Below are 21,897 nucleotides of genomic sequence, written 5' to 3'. Positions count from 1 at the left end.
ATTTTTAAACGTCCTAGACACAACTAGCAAGCTGGGGACTCTCCAGCAGATGCGATCACTCAAGGAAAACTTTGTTTGGCTTGGCCGAGTCCTGCCTTCGGTCTCTTCTCTTTCATCCTGCCRCCAGTCTTTGTCTCTCAATCTTTCTCAGCGTCGCTCTGTATGTCTTTGTCTCTGTCTGTCTTTCCTTCTGTCTATCTGCCCCACATTCCCTTGTAGTCTGAAGGAAACGGCGTTAACCTGGCTACATCCAAGACAAACACCAAATCAAACTGGAAGAGGGGGGCCTTTGGCTGTCATAAGAATTCGTGGTCACTCACTTCCTAGAATTAAAGGCTGGGAGTTGATCTGTCAGGCAGCCAAGCCAGAGACAATGATTTCGTTTCCATTTTGTTCCTTTGATATTGCCTTAAATATGTGCACCAAATGGGAAAACAGAATTTACATAAAAAATAAATAGAAATTCACTTTCTTGTACAGATGCGTTCTACTCTGCTGCTGCTGCGGTGTGCATGGTTCTCTCACAAGGAACAAAACTCATCTCTTTTGCCCTGAAGGAGCTAGGAAGGCAGGCCTGTGCTGCGGACAATAGATTTGCTGTCGAATTCATGTCTTGTGTTGGGTTTTTGGAAGCTGTGGTGACAGTGGACTGGTGCAACTGGAATCGTGGTGGGCAAGGAGGGACTGCATGGACATAAAGTAGCTCCGGACACTGCTCATGGGGGATATTAGCAGTCCCCATAGCCCCCACCACCTTGGTCCATGCTTCCAAAGAGGGACAAAGAGCTGGATTCCCAGAACTGCTTGATACCAGGCTAGAAAAAGTCAGAAGTAGCTGTTAAAATAGATCCGTAGTGGCGTGAACAGGAGGGAGATTCCAGTCGAGCATGTGCTCTCACTTCTTTGGTGGTTCTGTTTGGAGACCTTGCGTAAATGGCTTCACTCTTAGTGCCTCCGTCTTTGTGGGAAAAGTACAGCATTTGTCTGCCTTATAAAGAAGCTGGAAAGACTGTTAGGGCTTAATTTAAGATGATAGATCCATCCTAATAAGAAATAACAGCAATTTATAGCTTGAGGTACAACTCTTGAAGGAAACCAACACCTGCTCAATAGAAAAAAGGAAAAATACAAACATGGAAGGCTGTTATCTTCTAAGTAGTATACACTATTTCCAGGTCTTTATGGTAGTGCTTTTATTAAACGCAGCTACTTCTAGGTATGTCTTGGTAGCTTCACCGATATACAGAGAGGAAGGACAGCAGTGGCCATAATAACCATTGTAAAAGAACTGTATTTGGAAGATCAGTACATTCTTAGCTGAGTGCAAGTCTGGCAAATGAGGTGGGTTTTAAAGATCTTTATTTCAGGTGTGTTAAGGAAGGGCGGGGGAAGCAGTAGTGGAGAGGAGGAACCACCTGGAAAGGACTGGAGATAAATGCAGCTTTGCAACACCATGTGGAGAATGTTAAGTACTTTAGGTGATCTTTTTGCATTGCTTGGCCAAGGAAACCAGTGCAGACTTTCTCATGTATTCATTTTAGTACTTCGCAGAGGTCCAAAGCCACCTTCCTTGCCTTTGAACCAGCAATGAGTGATTATAGCTCATAAAAGCTATTGCAGCTCCTGAATGGAGGATGCTGTAGGGAACACACAGAATTTTTAAAGGTGAGTGTTGCTTTCAGTGACATCTCTCTCACGCTATGTGATCCCTTTTGGGAATCAAGGTATTGTGACAGTGCAGCAGAGACTGAGCTTTGGTCTTTTAATCCCTAGCAGCTGCATTGTGCTCTCCTTTGAGTTTACCTTGTTCTACTCCCCACTGCTTGCTTGTTTAGATATTACCACGTCCATGTATTTATTACCATTTACTTCCATATGGGATTGTACTCATTTTCTGTTTTGAGAGGTTTTATATTCTCTGTTAAATCATCATTATTGCAGCCATGTGCTCAAGTAGATCTGTGGTGGCCAATGTACTCTAAGGAGAAGTCTTTTTAATATCTTATCTTTAGCTTCAACCTCTGTCTCTAAGACTATGCAGTGAAATAATTATACATTTGAATGATCAGAGCAATGCGGCTTTCTTCCATGGGGTATGAGGAAATGTAGAATAAATAGAATTAGTGTTTTAAAATATACATATATTTTAAGCAGGCAAAGCTTGAATAAATATATAAGTGGGGAAAAAAGATGATCTTCCGTGTTTCAAAGCAGAGACCTAAAACCAAATTTTTTATCAATATAAATTCAACTCTAAGGCTGAAGACTGAAGAGATTTTAAGTCTAGTTCTTGGTAGATCTTAATGAAACCTCGGGAAATTTGGTGAACTGTGCTATCCTTTTGTTTTGTTTTTGGTGGGATTTTTGTTTGTTTGATTCCTTGTAAACCATTTTGCCGAGTGGCTTTATGCTCTAAAGGTTTCCTAAAGCATAGAGCGATGTCTCACCTCCAGCTTCCCTCTTACCTGTTGCATCTCCCTTGTTAAGCCCTCTGCTCTTCCCACTGCTTCTGCAAGACAGCAGCTTACACTGATTTTTTCTGAGCTGTGTTTCTTTTAGATTTTTCTAATATACCCATCTCTAAGTGTCCGTTAGCCTCCCTTCTTGCCTATGGGGAGTCCATTTCCCCTTTTCCCACGTGAAGGAGAGTGATGTATTAAACCAAATGTAAGTTAACACCAGGTTGCTCTGTGGTACTGTTCAACTGGTTCCTGCTTTCATTATTGCTGGCGTTTGGCCTACAGCTAGAAGCTTCTAGCCGAATGTATTGCCCATGCACACAGGTGATGTAGCTGTGGACATCAGTACCTTTCCTGTGCTCCGGATCCATGGCTGACTAATGCTGTTGTGCTTTTTGGGCCTCAGCTAGTTTTCTGCTTTTAACTGCACTGTGTTACTTGGCTGTACCGCCTTGCTATACCCTAACTCGCTTAGCGGTTGCAGCACCATCGTCTACCGTGTGGTCTTGACATGCCGTAAGTTCCCTGAATAATTCGGTTGGTAATAAGGAGTGGTGAGGCACCCTCTCGGGCATTTTAAAATGCTCCGAAGTATCTGAGATGATTACTCAGATTGAATGAAAGCTCTTGGGCCTCTGTTGAGCCGGCGCTGAGGGCAGGCTCCTGCCTCTCCATCGTGTGGCTCGTTGCCGCAGGCTGCCTTACAGTTTAGCCTGGCATCTGTAGGTAGCAGTAGTACCACTGCAAAAGCATAATTCACGGTATCTCCATCCCATCCATCATCCCACTGAGATGGATGCAATGTTTGGAGGCAGCAAGATATTGCAAACTAGCTTTAGTTTGCGCTATCTTGCAAACTAGCAAAACTTTCTCAATTTTGATGCAGCAGCATAACACTGTATCTCCCACGGTAAAGGTTCTTCCCATTGGTATTTGTGGCTCATATAGCAGCTTTTCAACTGTTTCCTGCGGGTTAGGAGGGAAAGGGTCTTTCCATGGGTCATTTAATCACATCCAGCAGTTCATCGTTTGGTTTCTTTTTTTTTTTCCACAGAAATTCTATAACATGTTGTTACTTAAATCGTATACTTTTAGAAATGTCAGTGAGCTTGCTTATCTTGTTCATTCAGATAAACACCTCTCGACATCCTGTTTTTCTTATGTCATAGGAACAGGAAGAGAACGATTGTTTGAGATGTGCGTCAGTCAGAATTGTAACCAGGCAGTCATGTTACCCTCCCCATTTACCATAGAAACCAGCAAATCTCTTCAAATATGTTGGTGGTATGTTGACAGGTAGCCTTTCTTTTATACTTAACTTCCCAAGAGCTGTAACTAAACAAATTAGTTTTATATATATGTGTGTGTATATACATACATACATACATACATATATATATATATATATATATATAAAAATACACACACCTCTCATATATACACGCACATACATATATATGTATATATAATTATATCTAAAGTAAGAGGGTACACCTATGAATTTTGTAAGTGAATAAGTATTGCTACTTTTACCTTAAGTAGCTGTGATATGTTTCTGTCCCGTATCTATTATTAGAAACACTGAAAAATTAGAGTTGCAACAACTGGACAAGTTTTTGCCTGAGCCTGCTTGTAGCATCGATAACTTGTTATAGAAGAGAATTTTTTGAGCCAGTCAGCTTATGAGAAAGCATTTGGTTATTCTGCAATCATTTAAAGGTAACCTGGAGACCTTTACGTTTGTAGGGAACAGATTTAGAGTTTGGGGTGCCCTTCGGAGGCATTGGTAGTGTTCTTGGTACATCTGGACAGGATTTTTAAAGCAGCAAAGGGAGGGAAGGTCACGGAGAACACAAGATTTGAAGATTTTTGTTTTCTCTGGCAACATTTAATATCAGTACTGGTGACAGAGATTCTTACCATGATGATCTGAGATACAGTTAGCTAGAGGAAGAAGTAATTTTACCATATTTTCTTTTTAAGGTGAGAAAAGTAGTAACTCCACTCTGCAAGTCAAATACACTGAAAGCAGTAAGCTGCAGAATGCAGCGTGTTCTTAAAGCTCTTTGCCTTGTTCTCATAGTCATGCCTTCTTTTTGCTTCTATCTTTGTCAAATAGAATCATAGAATCAGTAAGGTTGTAAGGGACCTCTGGAGATCATCTAATCCAACCCCCCTGCTCAGCAGGGTCACCTAGAGCATGTTAGGGTTGCATCCAGGCGGGCCATGAAGATCTCCAGAGAAGGAGACTGCACAACCTCTCTGGGCAACCTGCTCCAGGGCTCTGTCACTCTCACAGTGAAGAAATTCCCCCTGACGTTCAGGCGGAACTTCCTGTGGTTCAGTTTGGCTGTAGGTATTTTCTGTGTTAGAAACTGTGTTCAGTTGTAATTCCAAGAGGCGAATCCAGACTATAAGAACCACCATTAATTGGAGTTTTTACACAGCTGACACCTTTAGTCTTTGTTAGTCAATTTGGGCACTGAGAAAAGATTTATTCCTGTTAAAGTAACCTTTTTCTGGAAAGGAGATATGCCAGAAAACTTAGAGGTACTGTCTGTCGCAATGCTGCTGTCAGCTTTTTTTTTTTTTTTTTTTTCCCTCTTTTTCTACCTGGAAAAATCTGGACAGTGTAGTAAGAGCTAAAAAAACCAGTTTTTATTTATTTTTATTTTTTTTTAATCCAGAACTACATGGAAAGAACAGCAGAAGGGGATCTACTTGTGATGTGAGTTCATACTTTTCCAACATGCAGTTCTGCCATTATCTTCCTGTCTTAAGCGGACTTTGGCAGTGTTTTTCGGCAATCTAGTGGAGGGGTTTACAATTCTTCCCAAGTCATTCCGTTACAGGTGAGATGCAGCCCTGAGCCCAAGTGAGAAATCTCTGCTGGACCTTTATTGGCTTTGCTAAACAGGCTGAATGCTTCACAACCTTACAATATGTGATAGAAAAATAGTCCTATCCTCCTTTGTGAAACAAGGTTTGGAGTATCTTTTGAATATTTTGTTAAGATTACTTATTAACATAGTTTTTTAAAAAGCTAACATGATCCCTGAGGTGAAATTTTCACTAATTTAAGCTGGAATTAAGCAGTAATGAAAACTGGATAAAAAAGTTAAGATGTGGACCAGTCCAGTGAAGTACTTCCTCTGGTGATTTCTGCAGAAATTTTAGTGTCAGCTTTGCTGAGTGAGAGTCTTATCCATAGGGCTTTCCTTTAAGAGGGATATTTTGATTTAAAGCTTTTGCTAAAACCAGTTGGTATCACTACTTTGGAATAGATTAATTTCCACTGACATTTTCAGCTGAGGATCTGACCTTTTGTGCTGGAATAGTGAAAATGTACCGTATGCTTTCGGTGGTGTATTTGAATATGTATTTAAACACACAGTTTAAACACTTTGCTATCAACTCAAAACAGACAAAAGCTTTTATTTCACCTATTTTCAACAACAATTTGATTCCCATTTGGATACTTCTAAAGCAAAGCTGCCTTGAAACTCGTAACATCTTTAGTGGATCTACATAGTCTTGGCTAGTACAACAAAAAACATGAAATTCTTCTCTATTGAAATTATTATTTTAACATGTTTCYGAAATGCCAACGTAAAAGCTGAAGCATTCTTCACGGCTAAGTGTTTTTTCTCAGGTGTAACCTCCCCGTTTTTTTGGGCTATCCAGCTGAACATAAAAACAGATCTTGTCATTGATATTAAATGCGTGCATCTTCTTTACAAGTTCTGAACCGTTGTTTTGCACTACAAATGAAAGGACAAATTACTGCTAGTTTATTAGTGAGTTGTCAAATCTTTCTGGTTTTCCCAGGGAAAGCTCGGATACAAAAGGTTGGGAGCAGGTGGTCCGTTGGATGTTAAGGGGAAGCGTCTTTGTCAGACTTGCTGGTTTCTCTTTGCCTGAACCTCCTACGTCATCCAGCGTTGTTATGGCAGCCTCCTCTTGTGTAGCATCAGAGGTGGTTGGGTATATTTTAGGTGAGTGGTTTTTATACTTTTTTGAAATTGTGACTGTTAAATCTGAGCTGCTGCCAGCCTTAGTTACCTGTTGCTCAGCTGAGGTAAATGCTTGCAGCCAGTAATTTGACTAGTCTCATATCTCTGTTGTAGCAGAAGATGCTGCTGAGTCGGGAAGGACTGAGTTGACATTGGCTGCTGCTTTCAGAAATTAGTGACTAAAGTGAAATGAAGCTCCCAGGTTGGGAATATTTTTTCTAAATGTAAGGCAGCTGGACTACAAAGTCCTTGAAATTTCTTTTGCTGAGAGCAAAAATGCTGTTAATTGGAATGAGGAATGTATGTTCCTACTACCCTTTCCTTAAGGTATTTATCAGATGCTGGACTTCCTCCCTACAGAAAGCATTCAGGTTCTGGGATATGGAATCCCTTAAACTGTGGTTTTGATTATTCAAGCAGCTAGAGATACAGAAATAGAAACGTTTTGGAAGTAGGACAGTTTTGCCTAGCTGATATGGATGAAGCTGCCAGTGCTTTTGGTCCAGCAAAGGGCCTGATTGCCTGTCCATACCAGTGAAGTGTAGTGGTATGAACGAGCATACACATCTGTCTTAGAAAAGAAGAGATTCTGGCCCAGATTTGGTATCTGCTATACTTCTTAAGTAGGTAGAATGACATTTAAATGAGATTAAAAATTTTTTACTCTTTTACAAGAAGGTTGGTAGGCTTCAAAACTTGTACTAGGGCCTTTTAATATTAATAGATTGTTTTACTGAGCTACTAGGAGAGACAGTTAAAAGCTATTAGTTTTAGAACGTGGGGATTTCCAGAGATGTCTGGAGAGAAAGCGGAAAAAAATAGCTTTATGATAATACTAAACATCAGATACTTTTTTCCTGAATTATAGTTTGATTTACTAAACTACTGCTGTTGTCCCTGGCAATAATACTTTCAGCGCTGACTAACAAAAAATTACTGGAATATATAAAAAGTTGCCCTTTTACCCTGAACAGTATCAGTGTTCTTGAATTTGCAGGATTTATGAGTTTGACAGGAGAAATTGTTAGATTTCCAGAATATGTTTGTTTTTTTTCCTTGAGGTTTTCATGTCTGTGAAACTGTTCTTAACATCCATGTCATGGGTGTGTAGAGCAGGTCACCTGCCAGCATGGCCGCACAGCAGTGCTGGGGTCTTCCCAAAACAGCATAACTCTTCTGTTACTTCTTGTAAGTTACTTCTTGTTACTGCTTCATTTTTATTCCTCTGGTTGACAGCAGATCCAGTGCCACGTGATATCATTTCATTGAATCTTGTTGTCTTTCTGAAGGGCATCTTTTGATCACATACCATTTGCAATACGGAGTGTTGGCGGGTTTGTTTTGTTTTGTTTTTTTCCAGTCTTTATTTCAGATGTCTCTATGCACTAAGTTGGTGAGAAAATGTGATTGTATTTTCAAGGCTGACATTGGGCGGGGAGGAAGGTCCTGGTCTGGAGTAAAAAGGTATATATGTATGCAGGGGTGAAGGTGCATTGAGCCTTCTTGCCTTAAAGTGAGCTTTTTGGTAAGTAACCTGCCTTTCCCTTCATTGATTAACCAAAAAAAAAAAAAAAAAAAAAAAAAAAAAAAAAAAAAAAAAAAAAAAAAAAAAAAGAAAAAAAAGAAAAGAAAAAAGTGCTAATAAAATAAATAAGAGGAAAATAAGAGGATATTATTGACTGTTCTGCCCAGACAAGCAAGCTTTTTATTTTAATTAGTGCATTTTGCCTGATCTATGTTTTCGGAAGGGGGGCAAGATGAATTTTAGGCATTATGGAAACAAAACCCATGGTTATTTGTAAGGATTGTTTTAYAAGAAGCATATGTGTGCTGTATTATTCTTTTGCTTGAAGTGTGGTGATTGTTTGCAGTTGGGAGGTTGCCTTAAAAGAATGTGGACTTCTGACTCACCGAGAAATAGAGCATGTATTTGCAAAATTTTAAGGTTTCCTATTATATTTTCATAACTTGAATTTCTCAGACTAGAAGGGATGTATTTTGTCATTAGTAAAAGAATAACTTTTACTGCTATTGAGAAAGAAAGGATTCTTTTTCTACAAGTCCTTGTTTTGCTTTCAGAAGTAATGTGTTCTTTAAAGAGCCTGTCTCTTCACTCTCATACACACACACACACACACACACACACACACACGTGTAATAGTAATAGTGCCAACCCTGTGATATTGTACTGCATATTTTCACGTTAGTACAGTATATCAAAATCAGACTACAGTCTAGGTATAGCCAATCCATACCTCCCTATCTTACATCCAAGTTACATTATTACATTACTGAGATGCTTTTGTTTAATCAGGTGGCACCAGAAGACAAGCTCCTGGATGCCAACCCCCATTTCCCCTCTTCACCCCAAATCAAGCAAAATCTTTCCTTCTGAGTTGAAACAAATAAGCTTTCCCATTCCATGTTTTTGATACAAGGAGAAAACTGGAGTGGGAGGAATTGTTATGGGTCGACCTGACTTAATTTCAGTTCGGCTAGCCAGTGAACCAAAACTGTAAATTGATTGTGCAGTTCCAGATAGGCCATGGACCACATTGTGGTAGTGCATTTGGGGACACTAACACCTTTCTTTTAGTAATGAACCTAGCTGCGTTGTGCTCGGTTGGTTGTAGAAAGACAGCAGGGAAGAGCTAGCTGTGGTCCATAGGCCACAGCTGTAGAAATCCTCACCTGCAGCAGATGGGAGATGACATTCACCTAATGGGAGGACAGGAATGGAAAGGGAACAGGACTGGAAGAAATGTCAGGAACAGTAAGAGCTGGTGACAAGCTGAGATACAAGAACTGTAGTTAGGTAAGGATTCTGGCTGTTGAAAATGAACTGATGCTGCTAGTCAGGTGATTACTAGCCAGGAACTTAACTGATTTTGTTTTTTTTTTTTTCTCCTGGCTGAAGTGGAGGTATCTCCAACGGGCATGCTAGTGCAGAAGGTAAATCTGAATGAGTGAATGAGGACTTGGAGGAACAAGTAATGAATGCTTTTCCTTCAGTGGGGTCTACATTCCCAGACCTCCCAAAAGGCTAAATCTTTAATGTTAAAATTACAGGGGAGGTGTGTGGTGGTGATGGTGGGTTTAAGACTGCGGTAACTGTGTGTGGTTACTTCCCTTTAAGATCTGAAGCAGTCTGGGCGGTGAAGTTCAAAAGCCCTGTCGATTAGAAAGTTGTAACTAAAATTGGAAACTGAGCCAAAGGCTGAAGTGAACCAGACATACCTTATAAAGAAGGACCCTCTCTGTGCTGTTACTTCATTTCCTTATTGTTTGAATCTGGTTAAACCAACATAGCTAGGCATTAAAAAGCATATTTGTCTTCTGCGGGAGACAAATTTAAGGAGCAGTAATTGGGCATGGTGAGCGAGCTTTGGAGCTCTGAAAATTGCGTTTAAAGAAAAGCAGTTTATTGCTTTGGAAATGAAATAGTTTTGAGACATCTGATCCTCCTGTAAATTTTGCACTGGAGAGTTCGGTGGTTGGGTAGAATTACTATTCGAATTGATCCGGCTCTTAGGGCAGCATTCCTCTGCCTGTCTGCAGACACACACTGGTGCTGTAGATGTTTCCTTGTGAGCTAATAACTCTGGGGTGCTTTTAGTCTTAGTGGAAATCTCATCAGTACGGTCAGTGGAGATTCAGATGAATCACTGAGTGCTTAGCCCTTAGTCATAGTGTTCTTGGAAATGAAGTGGTATTATTCCTGGAAAAATCAGTTCCTCCTAAGGCACAGAATCAGTGATGAGAAAGCGTCAGAGCCATTGACCCTCCTCCTTGGTGCAGGTACATCCTGAAACAGGAATAGACATTTAGTCAGACAAATTACACTGTAGCATGCCTGTTTTCCCTCCCCCCGCCCCTTGAGTGTGAAGAAGGTTTCTAGTGTCTAGCCCAGGGGTAGATGCTAAATGCATGCACCTGGATGCCACTTTGTGTTCCTACCCTGTAACAGTTCAGGAGAATTTGGAGATTTCACTTTAAAGTTGCCTAACAGTGTGGTTAACTCTCTAATGTATTCCATGCAGCTGCTGTTTTTTGTGCTGTAAAATATTCTGGGCTCAGTAGAAAACCTCACTGATCATGAGCCATCTCTTTTCCTTTTCTTTAATGAAATGTTGTGAATAAGTTACTACTCCTTCCACTTGTAAGTGGAAAGCCTGCCAGTCTTCAAAACAGTGCTGATTTGCATTTAAGAGTAACCCGCAGGAGCAGAGAAGGATACACTGGAAGTTTGTTCTTGTCGTCCTGTTCTTGGAATGGGAGTGATATTCCTAAAAATAAATAAATAATCTGTCTGTCTTTGAACAGCAGATTCTGCAGTGACAAAGTGTCTTAAGAGTTGTGTCTTAGGAGTCATAGGCTCCCTCGGTACAGATGAACTTCTAGGTCGGAGCAGAAGGTGATACGGAGTTTCCATAGGTGTCTGATGGGCAGTTGTCTCTGCTGCCTCCGTGACGGTGGCTGTTTTTTGAGCCAGGGACATGGAGGTACCATGTGCTTGACCCAATGGACTAGAGAAGAGCTCTATGCAGTACTTACAGGAGAGACTGCAGGACTGACAGTAAAAGCTGACTCCAAAAGCCTAGAGAAACAGCCTTCCATCCCTCTGGGTGGGGAAAAGGAATTTACAGAAGAAAAATTTCCAGAAGTGGTTTCTAGGCAGGCTTTTTTTTTTTTTTTACCTGTCCACGGGGTTCCCAGAGTGCATTTTCTGCACAGACTCATACTCACTTTCCAATCCCTAAGAGTATATTTGTTGTGATTTAGTTTTGGAAGAAGTCTTGTGGGCATTAGACCCCCAAGTGCTTCAGCAGCATCCTCAGACATTCACTTAAACATGAAGAGTATGGGTTGGCCCAGCAGCTGTGGCTGATAAATGGTTCCAGACCTCAGTGAAGCAACATCTGTTTTGTGGGCATGGATGTATAGAGGGAACATACTGCGAACACAGCAGTTGTGTGGTAGGCACTGCCCTTCCTTTGGTCCTAATCTTGTTAACATGGTTTATCTGTCGTTTGGAGCCGTGCCTTCTTGGTCACTTCTTGAATTGTTTGGATTTTGATTTTTTTATAGTGAGACTTCATACTGGGCAAAACTCCATTTTCATTTGCCTCTTCTTCTCGTTCCCAGTTAAAGTGCTGTGTCTGTTCAGCAAAACTCTTTGCCACTTTTATATACAAGAAAATGAATTGAATGAGCACACTGGGAAAAAAAGCGTTAGAGTTGCAAAAAACAGTGGCTGTCTTAGCTGTACTCTTGTATCAGCATGTATGCAAAATAAGCAGAGGTTGCATTTCATTGTGGATAAAGTAGGAAATACGATCTTTGGCACTGTTTGGAAAGTTATAGGGGCAAATTATGGCTATCCCATTAAATGTCATTTACAACACATGCTCTTAATAAGAACTGCAGAATGGATTGGTACAAAGGGGATGGAACAGTAATAATGAAACCCACTTCTCAGTGTTGTACCTTTTAAGTCCGGGTCAACTCACTATTAGGAAACTGAGTTGTGCCTGGGTCTTTTGCAGATCCTGGTGCATTAATTCTTCTTCTCTGTTCCTTTCTTCTGAAATCAAGGAAGAGCTGTGGCTTTGCCACGAGATTACTTTCTAATTGGATACACCTAGTACTGAAATACAACACTTTTTCCAAAAGGAACCATAAAAAGTCAGAAGTTCCATGAAGTTCCCAGCTTATGGAAATGTGTTTTATCAGGGTGCTCGGGGGCAGTGGGTGGTTTCTAACAGTTTTCAGAGCCATTTCCTGGCTTAGTTCCTGGATTTGTCAGAGGTCTTGTCTCCTGCTCGTGCTGCTGATAGAGCATTAAGCATCTCTTAAATGGTGAATCTTCAGCACAAAACAGGGGTGTTGTGACAGCATCCAGCAGTTTTGTGATACCATCATCTTAACTTCACAAGAAAAGTGATGAATACATCTCAGATCTGTTTTGACAGGTGACCATGACGTCTAGCATGTGTGATATCTTTACCCATAGCACTGGTTATTGAGCATATTAGTTACCTCTCCTCAGACTCTGGAATAAATCCAAACAAGAACAAATTATTGAAAAAGCTTCCTGCAAAGCAGAAGGTGAAGGGAACTCCCATGCCCTGCTCTCTAAAAGCCACATACTCATGTATACATACTTTCCCTGAAGTCTTTCTGCTTATTTTAAAATAATATAGCAGTTAATATAGCACTTCTTTTGTACCCTTGTTGTATCTGCTTCCTCTTAGTTTTTGTGTAAAATTACAAGCCAAGAGTTTCATGGTGCTGGGGCCTGACCTGCTGGAAAGCAGCTCTGCAGAGAAGGACCTGGGAGTGCTGGTGGATGACAAGTTGACCAGGAACCAGCAATGTGCCCTTGTGGCCAGGAAGGCCAATGATCTCCTGGGGTGCATTAGGAAGAGTGTATCAGCATGTATGCAAAATAAGCAGAGGTTGCATTTCATTGTGGATAAAGTAGGAAATACGATCTTTGGCACTGTTTGGAAAGTTATAGGGACAAATTATGGCTATCCCATTAAATGTCATTTACAACACATGTTCTTAATAAGAACTGCAGAATAGATTGGTACAAAGGGGATGGAACAGTAATAATGAAACTCTGTTGCCAGCAGGTGGAGGGAGGTGATCCTGCCCCTCTACTCAGCCCTGGTGAGGYCWCATCTCGAGTACTGCATCCGGTTCTGGGCTCCCCAGTACAAGAGAGACATGGAGCTACTGGAGAGAGTCCAGTGTAGGGCTACAAAGACAGTCAGAGGTCTGGAGCATCTGCCCTATGAGGACCGGCTGCGAGAGCTGGGCCTGTTTAGCCTGGAGAAGAGCAGACTGAGGGGGGATCTTATCAATGTGTACAAGTACCTGAAGGGAGGGTGTCAAGGGGATGGGGCCAAACTCTTTTCAGTTGTCCCATGTGACAGGACAAGAGGCAACAGGCAAAAACCGAACCACAGGAAGTTCCACCTGAATGTGAGGACACACTGACAAGAGAAATTCTATATGGGAGCATTTTCAAGATCAAAAATATTTATGCAAGGTTGGAACTTACCATTTTAAGTGTATTCATGAAAGCAGGTACCGAAAAAAAAAACTTAGAAGGTGTAAAAATCTATGACTTCCTATGGAGGATTTATTTTTATCTTCTTAGTTAAATTAACCTTTTAGAGTTTCATAATTTATCATGAGAAAATGTATCTGTTTCTTTTTTGCATCATCCAAGTGATGATATTTCTAATCCCCAGCAGCCTTCTCTTCTGTAAATTTAGCATACTTTTGTCATGAAATACAAGACATTTTCTGAAAAGCTGTTGAAAAAGTAGGTTTGGATAAAAGTCTGATTAATCTTTGATCCACTTAGTGCACTGCTTGATGTGTTTCAGGTGTAATCATGACATTTGAAAGCATATAACTTTGGGCATACCCATCTGTTGTTGAAACATGAGTCTGACTGCTGAATAGCTGTGCCACCCCCACGGCCAGATATATATTGCCTATACATTTATATCACCAAATTACAGCATGAATCACAGAATAGTTGAGGTTGGTGGGGACCTCTGAAGATCATCTAGTGCAACCCCCTGCTCCATCAGGATGAGCTAGAGCAGGTTGCCCAGGAGTAGACAGCCCATGCGTTTTAATTCTTAAGTGCAAATGTGCTAGCTATTGATATGGATACATTGAAATGTCTAGAACCTTTATTTTCCTTTCAGAGAAGTATCTCAAATGCTTGTTCAGTTTAACAACAGTTTTCACAGAGGACAGATTTAGGGGATCTTTTTGGAGGGGAGGATACAAAAAGAAAAAGAATAGTTAAAATTCAGTGATTACTTACTAGGTGGATTTCACATGTTGCGTATTTCTTGTAATTCTTGTAATGTATATTCCATTAAATACTTASTAAAATCCTGTTAATTTGCAGTGCAATGATATAAACTGTCTTTACCTAAAGAAGGCTTAAACATTATTGTTCTTGACCTTTTCCATCTTTGAATTTCAGCTGTAATTGAGTGTTTAGTTGATGTGATCCTGTGTTTCAGTCACATTATCTTCTTTTTAATTTTTGTTTTCTATGTTCTGTAACTTTTAATTATTTAATCATAATTCTTCCACGTCTTAGGCTGTGGGACACGTAATGGCTTTTGACAGGAAAAAAAAAAGCATTGAGAGTATTTTTTTTTTTTTTTTTTTGCCCCCCACTAGTAAATTCCTTCTTTGGGGTTTGATGTCTCGCTTTCCCCATGCAAGACACATGAGTAGCCTCAGTCAGAAAGTGGCTTTCTCTTGCCAGTGCATTTCAGCAGAACTGGTGAATAATGCAGGAGAATTTTGCAATGACACAATACCAAAACTACCGCTTTACCTCACCAGCCTGCGGGCGCCACTTTTGTTGTGATCGCAGCAGGTTTCGAGTGATCTCTGCACAAAGAAAGAAAGAGAATGAACAGGACAAAGTTTATGGCTTTCCTCAGAGACACTTTTCTAACTCAAAAATGTAAGCCTTGTGGTTTGTATGGTTTTGAAATGTAACCACAGATATTGAGAACTGGAAAAGATTTGATTTACCATCTTCCCGCTTTTGTTACTAAATTCAGGGTGGGGAAAATCTGTTTTCATAATTAAAAATGCAGAAAGCAAACATGTTACTGTCAGAATTTTTAAAGCAGGAACATATTTGGAGAAAGTGTCAGATGAAGAAATCTAGCTTGTTTGCCTTTATGGAGTGGGTGCAGAGATGTGTGTCTGAGATCTCTGGTGCTAGAGTCTTATTTTGGTGAAGCTTTGTTAGATCTTTTATCGTCTGCAGCCCCCTTCTTTTGGAGCTGTGAAGGAAGGGGCAGGTCAGTATCAGACTACAGAAGGAAGTTCTCTTTGAGCTTGATTTAGGAGCTGATGCTTCTGGGGACACTTGCCAGACTTGGAGCATGGTAGACCTGGGCATGCTTCTACTGCTCTTCAGGGATGCATGGCCAAGAGCAAAGAGGGACAGCATCTGCCACACATGCCACAGCATCTGTAGGCCTTGAACAACCTATTTGCTAATAGTTGGGTATCTCTTTGGCATGTAAGAGTCTCAACAGAATTTAAATTTTCTTTAAAAGTAAAGATTCTGATGTGTGGAATGTGAAGGAATTTTTCTGGCTTTCATGACCTATCCCTTGCTGTTGCAGACGTGTCTGCATGTGTTCTGTAGCCCTGTAATATATGTAGCAAGCTCTTTAATTGCTGTTTCTTACTGTTGTTGCTGTGGCTGGAGACTGCTCTAGGATTTTCTCATTCTGATATTTAGAGACTGTCTTCTGATTTGAGCCGGGATGTATTTGTGGTTCGTTTAGGACCGTTTGGTTTGCAGTTGCTTTGCTTTAGTCTCTTTCTTCCCTTGTACAGCAACAGTACGTAACAGTAATGTTACTGCTTCAGCGTTCCTACCAAAGACCATAGCTTTTATTTCTTAGGAGTGCCAGGAAGACTAAGGAGAGACTGGTCATGCAAGTCACTGCTAGTTGAGGAAGAACAGATGAATTCTTCATTTCTTTTAGTTAGCAAGGAGATGTCAAACTTCACATTTTTATTCTTTTTTCTTAGGTGGAGAGTAGCTAGACACAATAGTTCAGGATCCAGYGTGAACTTCGGCACTTTTCCCATTGCAGTGGGACAAGGCAAAAGAATAATTTTGCTTTTTATTCTCATTTATGTTTTGCTCTAGAAGTATCTGCTCTAGGTACAGATTATTTTGTTAAGCCTTTGACTGCATTTCATCCTTAGGTTTTGCAAGGTAAAGAAAGAACTGGAACTGTTGCTGACACTAATGTGAAGCAGTCACTATTTTGATATTCTCTCCTCGTTTTATCCTTGTTACAGAGAATCAGCACAGACAGAAGAGAGAGCAGAACGGGTTGCTTTTTCTTCAGGTCATCCCAGAAGATGCTGTCTGGTTGCACTCCATATTGAATGCCTTTTAGCCGCCCCTCGATTACCATATTTTGGGGGGGACAGAGGAGGAAGGATATTGTTTTATATCAGCCTGTGCTTGCACAGTGCCAGGCTGACAACATACTTAGTCATTAAAAATGGTCTGGAGCGACAGTTTTCATGCTTCTCTGTATTGAAATAATGGTGAGATTATCTTTCAGTTACTGGGCGGTTCAGTAGGAAAAATATCACCTAAGCAAAGGGCTTGCGTTGTTGATTCAGGCTGAGAACGCTTTTTAACAACTTGAATTATTGGCTGTATCTGAGGTGAAACACTGCTTTCCTAACTGCTCTAATTTCCTGTATCCCAGATTGTTCGCTGTATTAATTACAGTTCAGATTTATAGTGTATTTAGTTACACACTGGGTTGCATTCTGTTTCTTTATTTTATTTTATTTTTTTCCCTGTGTACGTATAAATTTCTTTGGGAGTCAGGCCAAGTGTGTATTTGCATGCACACACACGTGGGCCAAATTTGATGGTTAGTTGCTAATTTTGCAGGGAATGAGGATCTTTTTTTTTTTTTTTTCTGTTTTGTTTGTAGAAAGACTTTTTTCTTTCCAAGGAGAGCCAGTAGCTGCAAATAGCCATTTTTTTTTTTGAAGAGCTCAAGTTTTCAGAAAAGCCGGAGATGAGAAAGTATTATCTTATGAATAGTAAATGTGGCATTTTTAATTTGACCGGTTTCCCAGATGTTCCTAGGTAATGGGATAGCGTCGCTCTCCTGGCTCAAGCAGTAATCTGCTTGCTACTTACAATATTTTATAAATACTGTGCTTCAGAGCTTAGCTGGATACGGCTCAGCTTTTCACACTGGAAGTAACTTTTTGTGACCATGAAAAATGAGGCGATATAGAGTAATAAGTGAGAAACCTAACATTTTTCATATCATCCGTTCAGGAACTATAGAGTGCAGAAGGTGATTTAAATGCTGTTTCTTTGTCAAGCGAACATTTTTCTTCGGACTTTATGAAAACATAACAGGATATGTGTAAAACATACGAGGAATGTTTTTGGAGAATTCATTCAGATTTTTGAACTCGATCCTCACATTTATACTGTTCGTGCCACAGATTTCCCCTCAAAATATTCTGAGAAGTTTAAGTAAATGATCATAAATTAAATAGAGCCAGAGAAGTAAAAACATTATTGCTTTTAAAAGCAAGTATACTGAAACATTTGTTTTGAAAGTACTGATTTTATTGGCTTGGTGAATAGTAATAGATACAAATTAACAACAGTGTGCAGGTTTTCAACTGAGCAAGCAAAAAGTAAAAGAAAAAAATCCAAATAACCATTTTCTGAAGTATTCAAAAAAAATTTTTTTAAGCTTGATCCTAATTGCAGCAACCTCTCGTCTTTCCTTCTTCCTCGAAGGCGATCTTGCCCGAATCGTGCCAAACCCGTGGCGGGGCTGGCGCAGCGCGGTCCGGGCTTCGCAGCCGCCGGCCGAGCCTYCGCGGCGGTTGCCGGGCGGCTGCTTCTCTCGCAGCCGGATTCCCCGGCCCGCGTCTGCCGGCCGCGGGCTGGGATGAGGTTAACGCGTTAGAGCTGTTACGCGGGAAATCAGCGGCTGCTCGTAATCCTTTCGAAGCATTGCAAGAAGGTGACTCTTGTAGGACTGTTTTGGTTTAATATTAAGAAGGGGAGGGGAGAGACCGGTGTGAGTGGGGTTGGTGCGTGGCAGCGGCATGATTTGGTTGTAAGCACGCCAACACGGCTTCTCTTGCGGGTGCTCAAAGCCGTGCGTGGAGGATGTTAGGGTTTTGGAGCGAGGGGGTTTAGGGCTTTAATCCTGACTGGCAGCTGGAAGGGTGGTGGTTTCGAACACGGCGGCGCGGAGTAGCCGGTTTCCCTTCAGCCGATCAACGCAACAGCGTGTCTGGGCTGCCTGTACAGAGCCAATAAATCTGTTTTGTGTTTTGTTTTGTTTTTTCTCCCCCTTTTCTCTCTTTCTCTTTCCCCTTCCTCCAGACCAGGACCCGCTGCTATGGCTGAAAACCCTTCAGCTTCTCTGGACAAAGAAAGAGATGAAGAAGGTAAGGCTGGGTGGTGGCACCTCCCCTCCGCGCGGCAGCTGATAACTGCATGCAGAGCATGTCGAGGCGCAGAGCCCGCGGGTCAGACCTGCAATTCTTCACGATTGCTTTCAGTGCCAGTGCGCGGGGGAAGGACCGTCGCCTTTGCAGCGCGCTCTGAAAAGAAAAGGTAGCTCTGTGTGACGTGAAGCTGCGAAGGGGCACGTATGAAAGAGCTGAAGTTTACAGGGGCTGAGCTGTAGAGGGAAAAAAAATAAATCAACGTTGCTTTTGTTTTTCTTTTAAACACATTTTTATCCATTAAACTGAATACCTTTGGGGCAAGGAGTATTTCTGGTAGCTAAAAAGGAGAGGGTTGAAGTCAGTAGAAATGCAGTCTTTGCCAAGTGGATTGATATTGAGACCTTTGTGTTCATGACATTTTACTTTTTTTTTTTTCTCTCCTTTTCCTTTCTATTTCGTTTGGTTTTTGTCTTTTGGAGCAGTGAAAGCAATTCACACTGCCTCGCTAAAATTAGTGTTATATTTTTATATGGGCCCCTATGGGCTCTGTGTGGAAAATTTCTCACGGGGAGCAAAATATACTTCATCTAATTTTGGGAGCTTGAAAACTAACAAAAACACTAGATGTATTGGCTAAGTGACGAGTTGCTCTTGTTTAACTCTGTTTTGTACAGGCTGGTTAATAGCTGAAAATTATTTTTTTTCCCTGAAAGACCCAAGAATGTGCAGCTCACAGTGTAGCCACGTGGGCTTTATCCAACGCACCATGTGAAATGGCTGGTGAGGCCGAGTCCAGCTGTGGACGTGCTCCATCCTAGGTATCTGAAATGTTTAGTCGGTGTCCTTGTCTGGCACATTTAGACTTTCCATTACTGATAGTCTGTGGTTCYCAGCCCAAACAGTCAGGCAACTGGAAGCACAGCATGAGAGGTGTCTTTCCAAACGGTCCTTTAGCAGCGTAGACTTGACCTCAGCAACTGTGAAACCTTGGACTTTCTCTTGGGTTTTGTTAGAGTTAGACAAAAAAAACATTATTTGTTGGGTCTCGAGGACGGTTAATTCCACAAAAACAACAGTAGGGAAGAATAATCATCAGAATCTTCATACTGTGTAAACTGGGGGATGTGTGTGGATTGTGAAGAAAAATACTCTGAAAAAGACAGAGCCTCCCAYCGACACGTCCTTGGGCAGAGGACACCACAGCCTTCTTTTGCTGAGGGTGGAAAAGCTGGAGGATCCCTGTGAGTCATGCTTGCAGCTTAGCTTATTCAGTTTGTTTGCTTCTGGGACTGTGATCCTGGTAAGATGCAYGATTTCAGGTGGCTTGCCAGGAGCTCCTCCTCGTTTCAAAGGGGACACGCTGACYGTGCACRCTGTGGCTTGACAGCGGGGCYGGCTTGGCCTCGTTGCACCCCTTCMCTTTAGACTGCACTCTGTGGCTGTGCATGCAGGCAGAACTGGGCTTTTGAAACTGGAAGGTGCATTTCAGGACCACTGGGAAAGTTTTTTTAGTGAGATGAGGAGGGATGTAGTGGCACTAGGTGATAGTGCAGGAGCAGCTGTCTCTAAGGTGGGGAGCACAGCACGGATGGTTGCTGACACATGTGCACCATGAACTGCTGAGATTAACTACTCTGTGTTCTGGGCACTGCTATGCTTCAATCAGGCAATGCAGTCATAGCAGTTGCAGCCACTTTTGAGGACTGACGTGGGGGAACCTGCTGCCTTACTCTTCTGAAGTTATTTCAAGGTGTGTGGTGCTGCTGGTGACCTAAGTAAATCAGTATATAGCCTTCCAGTGATGGGAACTGGAGGAGGTTGACTTAAATACAACTGAGCTTGCTCCGTGGACATTTAAATGGCAGTGAACTTCTTTCCCTTCACTGTGAGTGAATATGATGTATTAACTGGTGAGAATCAGTTTCCATTATTTGGTGCCCTTTTGTCTCAAACCAGTGAACGTGAGCAGAAGGAAGATTCCTGTCTATGGCAGGACCCTGACTCTGGAACATGATTTTAAGAATTGACCATTTTCTGTATAGGAAAAACAGTTTTGAAATAACAAATGTCTGAACTTTGAAACTAGAAATAAGGAGCTAAAAGTGCATGGAGCAGTGTGAAGCTTGAGCATCAGCAAAATATTTCTACTCCCATGATCTGCTAGGCTTTAGAAACCTCCCCCCAGGAACATGCAAGCCCTGTCTTGGGAGTCAGTTGAAATGGAAATACCAATGAGATGTTGGACAGGAATCCTTTACTGACAGAGGGATGAGCCAGGCAACACAACTTTTTCTCTCCCATTTAGATGTCTCAAGCAGATACATGTTTTTTTAAACAGTACATTAACTGAAGCCTTTGGAGGGATAGAGGGATAGTGTAGAGGTTATCACATCTGCTTTACATGCTAAAGGTCCTGGGTTCAAGCCCCAGTGGAACGAGCACCAGGAAATCTTTGGGAGGTTGGACTAGATGATCTCCAGAGATCCCTTCCAACCTTACTGATTCTGTGAGTGTGAGGAAGTTCTAAAGAAGGTTTTCCCCCCAGTTTAAAAATCTAATTGATATGAAATCAAAACTCATTCTAGGTATGTTGTTACTGCTCTTACCAGTCTGTAAGTGTTTGGAGTTGCTCTGTGTGTGAAAGCAGCCTTGTACTCTCACAAGACTTGTCCGCTGTAGACCTTCCTGCCAAAGTCCAAATTCAGTTTCCAGCTGAAGGAGAGGACAAGCTGTGTGGTGAAAGCTCTCGTTCAGTCTAAATGTGCTGAAGCGGGGCTTTGGGGAAAGAAGAAAGAAGAAGGGAGGCCATTTATACACAGTGCGATTTACTTGGCCAGTTGCTTTGTTTTTCTTTGGCTGTTGTGTTGGATATTTGTGGTTGAATAAGAGCTTGCCTGTTCCTTCTGCTGAATCTTGCAGTGAAGTTGGAGCCCTATGTTTAACATCACAATTTCTTGCCGCAGGGAAAAATACTTAAGAGAGAGAAAACTGTTATCTGAAGTCACATCTTTGTTAGTCATCAGCTTTTTCATGCTGCATTTGATAATTTAGTGAGAAAGAAGCAGTTTCTGTCGTAAATGATACATTTTGTGGTTTTTTTCCAACATGAAAGAGAATATGGAAAATAACCATCTTCCAGTAAATATTTTAGATGAATAAGAAAAGAAAAATCATTGGCAAACTTTCTGTAGATTTTCCTTTGTCTTCATGTCATTCTTCAAACTGTATGTTGTTTCCATTGGAAGCTGCAACTGGGACCATCATATGCAGTAAATTACAAGCACTGGCTGCAAGCAGGAGTGAGCACCTTTTGGATTTTGCTTTTTAGCCAGGAAAGAAAGAGAGCAGCTGCTCTTAGTGATTTCTCATTTTCTGTCTCTGCTTTTGCTTTA

At 41.3% G+C, this 21,897-nt stretch overlaps 1 protein-coding gene across 14 annotated transcripts in view; it reads left to right on the top strand.

Moving 5' to 3' along the window:
- Window positions 1-21,897, top strand: part of EXD3 (exonuclease 3'-5' domain containing 3) — a 323,237-nt gene that overhangs the window by 75,414 nt on the left and 225,926 nt on the right. For 7 of the 14 annotated variants that reach the window (XM_085308332.1, XM_085308324.1, XM_085308336.1 and 4 more), the window contains exons 2-4: window positions 5,147-5,311; window positions 6,288-6,454; window positions 18,438-18,502. The exons of 2 other annotated variants lie outside the window; for them this stretch is intronic. In XM_085308332.1, coding sequence (XP_085164458.1) covers window positions 6,331-6,454; window positions 18,438-18,502 — 189 coding nt within the window. In that variant the 5' untranslated portion in view covers window positions 5,147-5,311; window positions 6,288-6,330. Of the gene's footprint in view, window positions 1-5,146; window positions 5,312-6,287; window positions 6,455-9,365; window positions 9,425-18,437; window positions 18,503-21,897 lie in introns of those variants that run through there. 5 more of the 14 variants (XM_085308325.1, XM_085308326.1, XM_085308328.1 and 2 more) reach the window with 2 other exon arrangements.

The sequence above is a fragment of the Rhea americana genome, unplaced genomic scaffold, assembly GCF_003343005.1.
Source record: "Rhea americana isolate MKP2758 unplaced genomic scaffold, rheAme1 scaffold_273, whole genome shotgun sequence".
NCBI classification, from domain to species: domain Eukaryota; kingdom Metazoa; phylum Chordata; class Aves; order Rheiformes; family Rheidae; genus Rhea; species Rhea americana.
Note: the sequence above shows the minus strand (reverse complement) of the source record. Positions and strands in the feature narration are given on the sequence as shown.